At 50.7% G+C, this 11,247-nt stretch overlaps 1 protein-coding gene across 1 annotated transcript; it reads right to left on the bottom strand.

The window, feature by feature from the left end:
• Positions 1-1,579: 1,579 nt before the first annotated feature.
• On the bottom strand, positions 1,580-11,247 carry TMEM209 (transmembrane protein 209). The gene is made up of 15 exons (XM_054631103.2): positions 11,115-11,247; positions 10,300-10,439; positions 10,141-10,199; positions 9,358-9,489; positions 8,505-8,743; positions 8,220-8,424; positions 7,446-7,621; positions 7,180-7,251; positions 6,567-6,663; positions 5,590-5,715; positions 4,498-4,595; positions 3,501-3,615; positions 3,317-3,414; positions 2,875-2,948; positions 1,580-2,736 (listed from the first exon to the last, which is right to left on the bottom strand). The coding sequence occupies exons 2-15, from the start codon at positions 10,434-10,436 to the stop codon at positions 2,682-2,684; spliced, it is 1,683 nt and encodes a 560-aa protein (XP_054487078.1). The 5' UTR covers positions 10,437-10,439; positions 11,115-11,247; the 3' UTR covers positions 1,580-2,681.

Raw genomic sequence — 11,247 nt, 5'->3', positions numbered from 1 at the left:
CTGGTATGTGTGATCTATTGGGGTGCACGCTGTATTGGGGTGCACAGGGACTGGGGTGTGTGATCTATCGGGGTGCACAAGGACTGAGAGGTGTGATCTATTGGGGTGCACAGTGTATTGGGGTGCACAAAGACTGGGGTGTGTGATCTGTTGGGGTGCACACTGTATTGGGGTGCACAGGGACTGAGGGGGTGTGATCTGCTGGGGTGTGTGATGGGCTGGGGTGCACAGGGAGCAGGGTGGATGGGAATTAGGGGGCACAGGGACTGACTGGGGTGTGGGATATATTGGGGTGCACAGAGAGTGGGGCTTGTGATGTACTGGGGTTTACAGAGAGCAGAGTCCACCTAGTATTGGGGTGCACAAAGACTGGGGTGTGTGATCTATTGGGATGCACAGGGACTGAGGGCTGTGATCTGTTGGGGTGCATGATGCAGTGGGGTGCACACGGACTCAGGGATGTGATCTTTTGGGGTGTGTGACACAGTGGGGTGCACAGGGGCTGAGGGGTGTCATGGATTGGGGTGCACAGGGACTGAGGGACATGAAGCAGAGTATTGGGGTACAGGGGGACTGGGCTCTGTCACCCTTTGGGGTGCAGAGGGACTGGGCTGTGTCACCCTTTGGGGTACAGGGGGACTGGGCTCTGTGACCCTTTGGGGTGCAGGGGGACTGGGCTGTGTCACCCTATGGGGTACAGGGGGACTGGGCTCTGTCACCCTTTGGGGTGCAGGGGGACTGGGCTCTGTCACCCTTTGGGGTGCAGGGGGACTGGGCTCTGTCACCCTTTGGGGTACAGGGGGACTGGGCTGTGTGACCCTTTGGGGTGCAGGGGGACTGGGCTCTGTGACCCTTTGGGGTGCAGGGGGACTGGGCTGTGTCACCCTATGGGGTACAGGGGGACTGGGCTGTGTCACCCTTTGGGGTACAGGGGACTGGGCTCTGTGATCCCTTGGGGTGCAGGGGGACTGGGCTGTGTGACCCTTTGGGGTACAGGGGACTGGGCTCTGTGATCCCTTGGGGTGCAGGGGGACTGGGCTGTGTGACCCTTTGGGGTACAGGGGGACTGGGCTGTGTGACCCTTTGGGGTGCAGGGGGACTGGGCTGTGTGACCCTTTGGGGTACAGGGGGACTGGGCTCTGTCACCCTTTGGGGTACAGGGGGACTGGGCTCTGTCACCCTTTGGGGTACAGGGGGACTGGGCTCTGTCACCCTTTGGGGTGCAAAAGGATCCAAGTGGGGGCTGTGTGGGAAGAGGCTGTGCAGGATCCTGAGAGCACAAAGGGATGTGGGGTTCTGGGTACCCCAAAACCCTACAGGGTCCTGGGGCTGCAGAGCCCAGGGCAGCCAAGGGTGCCCTATGGGATGGGCTCTTCCTGAGGATCCCCACTTTTTGGTGAAAGAAGGAATTTGTGCCCTTCAGGTTTTTAGAATGTGACACTAACAGAGCTCATGGGGCTGTGCTGTCCTTGGAGGGGAGAGTTTTGGGGTAAAACCCAGCTAAACTGGTCCTTGAGCATTCCTCTGTGGTACATGGATGGATGTGGCCATGCTGAACACAAGAAAAACCCAACAAGTGTTTGATAAACCAAACTCATTTAATACAAGAACCAAATGAGCCATTTTGGTACCAGTTCTTGGAAAAACCCAGGTCCCCCAGGGAAGAGAGCCAGAGTCCCCAAAATCAATCAGTTCACACCAAAAACCAGCGAAGTTCCAAAACCTCCTCCTTCCCTCCCCTCAGTAAAAAATACAGTACAATGATTCCATGTGATTATGGTCCTATATAACCTCCAAAATACTCATTTACCAGAGTTTACAACAGAGTCTCCCCTGCCCCTTAGAGAAATGACAAATATTGACTGATCCTTTCTTTGAAGCAAATCCAAGTGCTTTTACCAAAAAAGGTACATTCCCAATAACCTGTGGGCGTGTAGGGCCTGGATTCCCACCAAGGTGCATAAAGCTCCCCCATTAGGCGGTGATTAGTGAAAAAAGCTGAAGGAAAATTCAATTCAGAAGCAAAGGCAGGTGAGAGTTGGTGGCAGTGAAGGTACCTGGGGAGTTCAGAGCTCTCAAGGCCCCCTAAGAGCAGAGGCCACACTGGTTTTGTACAAAACAATGAAAATAAAAATTAAAAATAGAAGTAAAATTCTTATTTGCTGAACTCAGCAAGACAAACATGGTTTAGTCTTTCCTTTTCAGCTGCAGGAAGATCTTGAGGGGTCAGAAATCACAATTACACCAATAATCAGGGATAAAAATAATGGGTTTTTATCATGCAGAATAAAATGAAGCAAAACTGAGTCTGAGCTTCCAGACTTGGAATTTCTTGGATCCTTAAGTTGTCCAAGTTGTTTTATCCCTCCAAGTGCTCACAGCTGTGCACAGCCTTGGGGAGGCTGTTCCAGCTGCACCTTCAAAGGTTTGGTTCAGTTTAGTTTAGTTTAGTCTGAGATCAGTGAAGCTCAGTTTAACAGGACTGGTTGGGGTGAGGAGCAGGGAGGAGAGCTCCTGCCCAGAGCTGATTCCCCCAGTGAAACATTCTGTGTAATGCCTTGACAAAATCCACAGGGAATCACAGGCACTTCCTCCCTCTGTGCTCAAAGCTGAGCTTTAATGGTCCTGGTTGTAGTAAACCCCAGTTTCAGTCCAAGCTGGTCCCTCAGAGCTGTGTCCCCCTATTCCCCAAAGATCCACAGGACGTTGACTCCTGACAAACCCAGGTTCACACGCCTGCAAAACCAAAGGGATCACAATCAGCCATTGCCATTTAAAAGCTGCTGTTTGTTCAATTGTAGCACCATGAATTATCACCCCACGTGGTGGTGTTGGTCTGACACCATTCCCATCTTGTTCCCATGGGATACCTACCCCAGCATCCCAGATTCCTTCGTCTTTATGATGTACAGGAACATCAGCAAGGTGTGGAACATGTTGTTCCTGCCCTGGAGCCACAGAGAGACACAAGGATTTAGAAATCAAAACACCTCAAAATCACAGAATTTTCCTACTTTGGAACTTCCCCTCAGAATTTGCACTGGCCTCAAGGGGTGACATCACCCACCAGGGATTGTGATCTGGGGTTTTACAATAAATTGGCAGGAATTGATAAGAGTCTATCTCCTAAACAGAGATAGAAGAGATAGAACAGAGACAGGTGGAATTCAGCAGCAGAGTAAGCACCACGTGCCGGGCAAAGACCAAGCTGGACCAGCCTCAGTGTAAACGGACAGAAATGTGCCTAGGATTTAAAAAGAGCCCAAAGCAGCCCTGAAGAGATCCCTGAGAGCAGGAGGAGAGCAGAGCCCTGTACCTTGGGCAGGCTGTAGACGTGGCACTCGTAGATCAGCTCGTAGTGGGGGGGGTTGATGCTGCTCTGGTAGATGCAGAACACGTTTTCGTTCGAAGTGTCTGAATTCAAAATTAATTAAAACCACAGGTTTCAGAGGAGCTGCTGTGAGCCCAGAGGAAAAGAGCAGCTGCAGAACAGCCCATACCTGGTTTATCTGGAGTCTGGATGAAGTGCTGGGAGGTGAAGGTTTTGCCATCGGGGTACTTGGGGTGAGGCGGGAGCCTGGAGTCCAGGTAAGTGCAGAACACGTGCATCAGGATCTGGGCAAACACAGCCAAACCTCACTGCAAGGCCCAGACCCAGCAGCTTCCTCCCCCGGAGCCCAGCAGCTAATCCCAGCCTTTGCTGATCTGTGCTTACAATGCTGGCCTAGCCCCGGCCTTAGGAGCAGCTTCACTCCTAAATCACCGATTTCAGATTGGCTGAGAGCAGCAGAGGAGCTCAGAAACCAACTCTGCCCACCCCAAACCCAGCAGGGAACCTTCTCCCTTTCCCTCGTGGGAATCACTGCAAAGTCTGGGCTGGCCACAAACCTTAGGAATGCCAAAACTGTGAAATAAAGTCCTGGGATGAGCACCCAGATAAGCAGGGACAGCCTGAGGGTTGTTTCAGCCCTTTCTGGAGAGTTCCCAATATTTTATGTGGGTAACATCAGCAAGTTATCTGTGATCTGGTGCTCTCTGTGTTCCTTACACCCAACAGGAGCTGCTTGGCAGAGAGAACAGAGGATTTGCTGGGAAAAAATGCCACAAATCTTTAAAAATCTGGGAGATGCACCTTGGAGCTCACAGCATTTTATTACCCACAATTAATAAAAATATGAAATTGTCGAATTTTATTTTCTAATAGCCTTAAATTAATGTCAAAACTTCTTCATTTGCACTTTTGCTGTTTATCAGGACACTCACAGCTGCTCCATAGCTGGACAATTCCAAATATTCAACCACGTTCCCAACCAGAAAATCAAATCCTATTTCCAGGTTGATTTTCCACTCTCAGCAATGGAATCCCTTTCCTTATCCAGCAGCAAAGCTCTGGTTCTCTGATTTCCCCATGCTCCTCCAAGGCTTCCTGGCTGCTCCCTCCAAACCCTCGCCCCGAAGCCCAAGCATCCCTGGGATCCAGGTGAGCCTGGAACTCACCGAGGAGTCGGTGGGAAGATCCGTGTCCCATTTGCGGCCCTTGAAATCCCCTCCTCCATTCCAGCGGAACGAGCTCATGCAGCCTCCCTGGGACAGCTCTGCAATGGCAGCAGTTTGCACCTCATTGCAATGACAGCAGTTTGCACCTCATTGCAATAACAGCAGTTTGCACCTCATTGCAATAACAGCAGTTTGCACCTCATTGCAATAACAGTTTGCACTGCACTGCAATGGCAGTTTGCACTTCATTGGAATTACAGCAGTTTGCACCTCACTGCAATGACAGCAGTTTGCACCTCACTGCAATAACAGCAGTTTGCACCTCACTGCAATGACAGCAGTTTGCACCTCACTGCAATGACAGCAGTTTGCACCTCACTGCAATAACAGCAGTTTGCACCTCACTGCAATGACAGCAGTTTGCACCTCACTGCAATGACAGCAGTTTTCCCTTCACTGCAATGGCAGCAGTTTTCCCTTCACTGCAATAAGAGCAGTTTTCCCTTCACTGCAATAACAGCAGGTTTCCCTGCACTGCAATGGCAGCAGGTGTTCCCTGCACTGCAATGGCAGCAGGTGTTCCCTGCACTGCAATGGCAGCAGTTTGCACCTCACTGCAATGACAGTTTGCACCTCACTGCAATGGCAGCAGTTGTTCCCTGCACTGCAATGGCAGCAGGTGTTCCCTGCACTGCAATGGCAGCAGGTGTTCCCTGCACTGCAATGGCAGCAGGTGTTCCCTTCCTGGGGGCTGGAGGTGCATCTAAACAAAGGGGGGGTTCTGGTGTAGGAAATGGGAACAATCCCAATCAGTAGGGAAGATATTGGTCAAGGGGGTGAAGTGACAGGAGGATTTTTGTTTGTGGAGAATGAAGTGGATAATTTCACCCCGAGCAGGCAGGAGGAAATCATGGAATGGTCTGGATTGGAGGGAAACTGGAGGAGCACCCAGTGCCACCCCTGCCGTGGCAGGGACACCTCCCACTGGCCCTGGGCATTGCAGGGATGCAGGGACAGCTCTCTGGGTACAGAGCTGATTCAGTTCCCTGCAGCATGGAAGTGTCTGGCAACCAGAACAGCAACAGCACAAACCTCTGATCCTTTCCACCAAGTACTCCTGGTTTGGGGTGAGGTCCAGGTACTGCACCAGCGCGTTGAGGGTGGGGATGAGCGGAGCCTTCACCAGGGCTGCCTGCTTCAGGCTGCTGATGCTGGCTTCTGTAACACACACGGCTCAGGGCCTGCCAGGGAACGGCCACACCCACACACCAAACCCCCCAGACTCCACAGAGCAGCACAAACCCCCTTCACAGCAGCTACAAGGAGGCAACAGCAACTTAAAGAGCAGCAGGAGAGAAACAAAGTGAAAACAAAGTGAAAACGAAGTGAAAACAAAAGCAGCGCCTCTGGGTTCTTTAAAGAGCAGCAGGAGAGAAACAAAGTGAAAACAAAGTGAAAACAAAAGCAGCGCCTCCGGGTTCTTTAAGCACTTTACAACAGCAGCGTTGGAGGAAACACTCTAAGAACAGCCCAAAAAGAATCACTTCATTCCAAGCCAGCACATCAAATCAGTTAATCTAAAACAACAGGAGAAGAGCTGCTACAGAATCCTAACCTGACATGAAAAACAGGACCCCAGCTCATCAGTATTTTTAAAAAATCGACAGAATTTTAAAACCCCTGTTCTTTCAGGAAGTGGGTGAATTGAAGGAAGAACTTGGAAAAGCACATAGCAGTGGAGACAGTGAGACTTTTGGGAGACACTGAGAATTGACAGCACATCTGCCTTTGAAATGCTTTCTGCCTGATTAATAATCAATTATTATTAATGATAATTTGAGCTGTAAAATTAAATTTATGGGAGGAAAAAAGAGGAATTTAATAATTGTACCTAAGTGTCCAAGCATGGATATTTATAGAAGTACTATGGCAAACCTTCCCAGCTTAAAGAAATGCAGGAGGTGGAACAGAGACAGCATCAAAAGAGAGCAGAAATGGAACAAAAATATTTCCCAGACCTAATTTCTGTACCACCCCCTCCAAGGGAATCCCCAGGCTGCTGACCCTACCTCCAATCTGCAGCTCTGGACAGCCCATCCTCCTCAGCTGAGTGCTCACCGATTCCATCTCTTCCACCAGTGGCACCAGGATGGTGTCGTTGATCCACTGGGAGGGAAAATGGCAAAATTCAAGAAGCAAAAGGTGTCATTGATCCACTGGGAGGGAAAAGGGCAAAATTCAAGAAGCAAAAGGGATGTGTAATAAACCCCTCAGCTTACACCCTGCCACCATCCCCACCACAACCACAAAGCAAACAGAAACACTGAAGTCAGTCAAAGAGAGAAATAATTTAATTTAATTGTCAATTTAAGTGGCCCCTTAACAGCTTCTGAAAAGGCAGAAAATTCAATGTAAAGGAGTTGGGGAAACCCATCTGTATCAGGTGGAGCTTTCCTGGGCAGTGAGGGAAGGGGGCTGTGACTCCCAGCCCTGCAAGCACAAAGTGATGGATGCAGTCCCTCCCCTGTTGGGCTCAGGACAGCAGGGAGGTCACAAATGTGTGGCATTTGTGTGTGACAGAGCACCCAGCCCTCAGCCAGGCCCTGCACCCCTCCCCTCCCGGGCACACAGCACAGGACAGGGAGGAATTTCCCCCTTGGAGCTCCTCAGAGAGGCACTTACATTCCTGAACTTTGCTGTCCAGGAATCCATGTGATCCAGGAGCTGCCGGTTCATTGTCACCCGTGCCCACACCTAGGAAAGGTTTATTAGATCCACATGAGAACCTCACAGAGCTTTTAGGGTCTGTGACAATTCCTGCTGCTGCAGAAGGAAGGAGCTGGCTGAATGCTGCAGGACTTTTTCCCCCCACATTCCTGACCCACCTCAAAGGTACATTTTTAAATCCCATCTCTCCCTCCTGACCATTTTTTTGGTGTGGAATTTACCTCTTCTGCAGCCTGTTTGGAGGTGAGATCAGCTTCATCCTTGTGTGCAGAAGGAGCCTGGGACCTGCAGGCCAGCTGGTACTGGAACTTCCTCAGGATCTGTGCATGGTCTGCCATGGAGCGGCTGTAGTTCCAAAACGTTGGGCTGCTGGAGGGAGAGCTGGAATCTGAGCTCCCTGGAAAGAATAATTCATTGAGAAGTTAAGGTCAATTATTGCCAAGTGATTCTGGAGAAACAGCACGGGGACAACAGGTCGGTGTGGGTGAATGCACTGCAGTCACTCTGCAGAAACACTGCAGTTACCCTCAGCCTGATTGTCCCAGCCCAGGAGATGAGATAAAACTTCCTGGCTGGAGTTCATCCCCTTTATCCTTAGCCTGATTGTCCCAATCCAGGAGATAAAACTTCCTGGCTGGAGTTCATCCCCTTTATCCTTATCTTGAGAAAAGTGCACTGGATTCAGCCCCTTATCTGAAAGCACTTGGACAAAATCCCCCTCTTATCAAGGTGATCTTATCTCAGCTCCTTACAGCCACCAAGTGCTACAGAGATAATCCAGCAGCATTCCCACACTTGGATCCTGTTCCAAGGAATAATTGGAGGGAAACTGCCTTAGGGGAAACAATGGGGCTCTACCTCACAGCCCAGCTCACAGATGATCCAGAACCGAATGGAACCTTTTCACTGGTACCTCTCCATCACAAAAACCAACACTGCATAAAACCAACACCTCTTCCCTGCCAGTCTTCTCCCAGCAAACCCCCCCAGTTTACCCAGCTGAACTCGGTGCTGTTTCTCCTCTTCGTTCCTCAGGAAGGTGTCCAGGGATTTGACATCTGTGATGCAGTCGTCCTTGTAGGTGGAATTGTTGTACAGGATGGGAGAGAACCGGTAGTGAGACCTGATCCCAGCGCTGTCCACAGGCCCCACGCTCATGGAATAGGGAGACCCATTGGGGGAGTGGCTGAAGCTGGAAACCTTGGGAGAACACAAGAAGGAATTCATTTCTTTTTCACTCCCAAGGGCGGAGCCGTGCCCCGGGAGCGTGCCGGCCCTACCTTGGTGTAGCTGCTGCCGGGTGAGCAGGTGCCCGCGGGGCTGTGCGAGGGGCTGGAGCCCGGCAGAGCCTGGAGCTGGGCGCCGTAGCCACTCAGGCAGCCCGCAGAGAACTTGGGGCTGGCGCTGGGCGAGCGCGAGGGGCTGTAGCTGAGCACGCACTGGCCCTGGATGGGCGGGGACGGCGTCAGGGACAGCACCCGCTTGGGCGCCGCCTCCCGGGGCGGGGTGATCTGCACAGCTGCAAGGGAAGCACCGCGCGTCACCGAACTGCCCTTCTCCACGTCAAATACATGATTCGTGCAACTTCAGAGACCTTCAAAGCTACAGGTTCCTACACAACTCCCGTAAAACTGAGACCCGTGAGCCCAGCTCGCAATAAACCCTGCAGGGGGGTTCCCTAATGTCCCACCAGCTCCTCCACCTGCCCACTGCTCCCATCTGTGCCACACAATTCACCTCTCAGTTACCTAAAACACAATTAGTTCCACCTGCTCCCATCTGTGCCACACAATTCACCTCTCAGTTACCTAAAACACGATTAGTTCCACCTGCTCCCATCTGTACCACACAATTCACTTCTCAGTTACCTAAAACACGATTAGTTCCACCTGCTACCATCTGTGCCACACAATTCACCTCTCAGTTACCTAAAACACAATTAGTTCCACCTCAAACAGCCACAAACTAAACCACAACATCGAGCCCAGCTCCTGGCCCTGCACAGCACAACCCCAAACACCCAGCTCAGCCTACAGCTCTTTCTTGTCAGGAGAGAATTCAGCACAAAGACCCCAGAAGTGCAGCCACAGCAATAAAACCACGGAAAAGAACAAGGGAGGGTTGATTCCCCACCTGCCCTGCGCAGCCAGCCCATGAGCTGCTGGCTGGGGCTCGTCACCAAGCTGGCTGGTGCTGCTGTGTAGGTGAAGTACCTCCAGAAATCAAACAGGGCATTGAGGCTGAACAGGGCTGCCAGGGCAAATTCTGCAAGAAACACACGAGTTTCTGTCATGGTTTGAGCAAAAACTGCATTGTTGGCAAAACCAGGCTATGTCTATTGAAAACAGGTCATTATTAGTGCTGCCAGTTTGGGGAAGAATCCAAGATTTCTTCACTTCCTTAGGCAAGAACCATTGGAGATAATTTTCCTCGCTGTTGAAATTAATTTATACATTTAAAATTTTGGTTTTTAAAATGGGATTGTTATTTTCCAAAAAGGAAATCTCATGATTCTTGCTTCTTCCCATGCTGTTTGACAGAGCTTAGAGTCTCCTCCTCTGAAACCAACTTGAATTGTTGTAAAATTTCACCCACACCCAGAACACAACACAGCAGGAAAATAAATCTGAGGCTCTCTAAAGCCTTAATCCACACATTAGGACAGATTTCACACATCAATTAAGTCCTCCCTGCCCATTTCCCCCAGAGAAAACGCTGTTCACACTCTTTATCTGCCCCTAAAAAGGATGGGACTCCAGCAGTTTCAAGGGAGATCACAGAAAGGAAAACAAAATTTTGGTTTAAAACTCACACAGAAAAAAAAAAACCAAAACCCTGCCTTAAAAACAACCTCCCAGCAATAAAAATGAGTAAAAATCAATCCTGAAATTTGATTTAAATGCTGCAACGACTCACCAATGTACCAGAGTGGAAAGCAGGTGATGTTGTAGTAGGTGCTTAGGAGTTTCCCAGTCCTGAAAAGCAAAACAAGGGAGAATTTAGCAGAAATTCCATCCTGAGGCTGCACACGGTGGAATCTTTGCTGGTTTGAATCAGATGGAACAATTAACTCACATTTCAGTGTAGATCATGCCTGCTACAGATATATTGAGGAGTCCCCAGGCCAGCACCACCTTCCTGGTCTCAGCCTGTTTCCTCATCTTCACAGCCAGGTCGATGAGGGAAGTGTCTGGGCTCTTATTCGGTGTCATTGTCTGTGGGAACACAGGGAAAAGACAAAGTCTGTGAATTTTGAATCAACAGGAAGATTCTGAGCCAGGTTACTGAGGAACAGTGTCTATCTTCTCCCTCATTTTTGAACAATGTCCTTCAAAAGGAAGAGGGAAAGCTCCTGCCTCCTCCAGGCAAGAGCAGTGTTTTTAGCGAAAATTCTCACTTATTTCAGCAGGTAACAGTATTTTCTGAGATCTGAAACCCACTGATTTTATTTCCTCATTTATGCCCAGTAACACCTTACATGAAGGCAATAACTCTGTCCCAGGCAGGCAGCCCTCACATCTCCCCCCAGACCTCAACCCCTTCCCCGAACTTCTTCTATCCTCTCGCCACCACAAACCTCTTAGACGATCCTCCTCAAACTTCTCTGATCCCCTCTCCAAATTTAAACTCTCCCGCTTCTCACACTTCCCTTCTTTCCCCGCCCCAAACCTCTGCTCCTCCCACTCCCCAAACCTCTGTGGTCCCCCTCCTCACATTTCACCTCTGCAGAGCTCAATGTCCTCCTCCTCAAACCTCTCTGATCCCCCTCCCCGAACCTCTCCGGTCTCCCATCCCCGAACCTTCCATCTCCCCTCCCAACCGCCCTCCCCAAACCTCTCCGCTCCCCCTCCCGAAGCTCGGCCGTGCCTCCCTCCCATGTTCCACCTCACCTCTCGGCAGCTCGGTCCCGTTTCCCCTCAGCCCGGGCAGTTTTTTCCCCTTTTCCCTCCGGGGCTCTCCGGTCCCCTCACGCCGCCGCGGCCTCGCGCTCAGTGCGCCTGCGCGGGCGCTCGCGCCGCGTCA

Source organism: Agelaius phoeniceus, chromosome 5 (assembly GCF_051311805.1).
Source record: "Agelaius phoeniceus isolate bAgePho1 chromosome 5, bAgePho1.hap1, whole genome shotgun sequence".
Lineage (NCBI taxonomy): Eukaryota > Metazoa > Chordata > Aves > Passeriformes > Icteridae > Agelaius > Agelaius phoeniceus.
This window is presented reverse-complemented; position numbering and strand designations above follow the sequence as displayed.

Excerpts from the sequence above, each read along its gene's own strand:
- TMEM209 (XM_054631103.2), bottom strand. The coding sequence starts at position 10,436 with ATGACACCGAATAAGAGCCCAGACACTTCCCTCATCGACCTGGCTGTG. Across the intron at positions 7,252-7,445 it reads CCAAACAGGCTGCAGAAGAG|GTGTGGGCACGGGTGACAAT; the intron begins GTAAATTCCACA and ends AACCTTTCCTAG. Across the intron at positions 2,949-3,316 it reads ACGTCTACAGCCTGCCCAAG|GGCAGGAACAACATGTTCCA; the intron begins GTACAGGGCTCT and ends CTGTGGCTCCAG.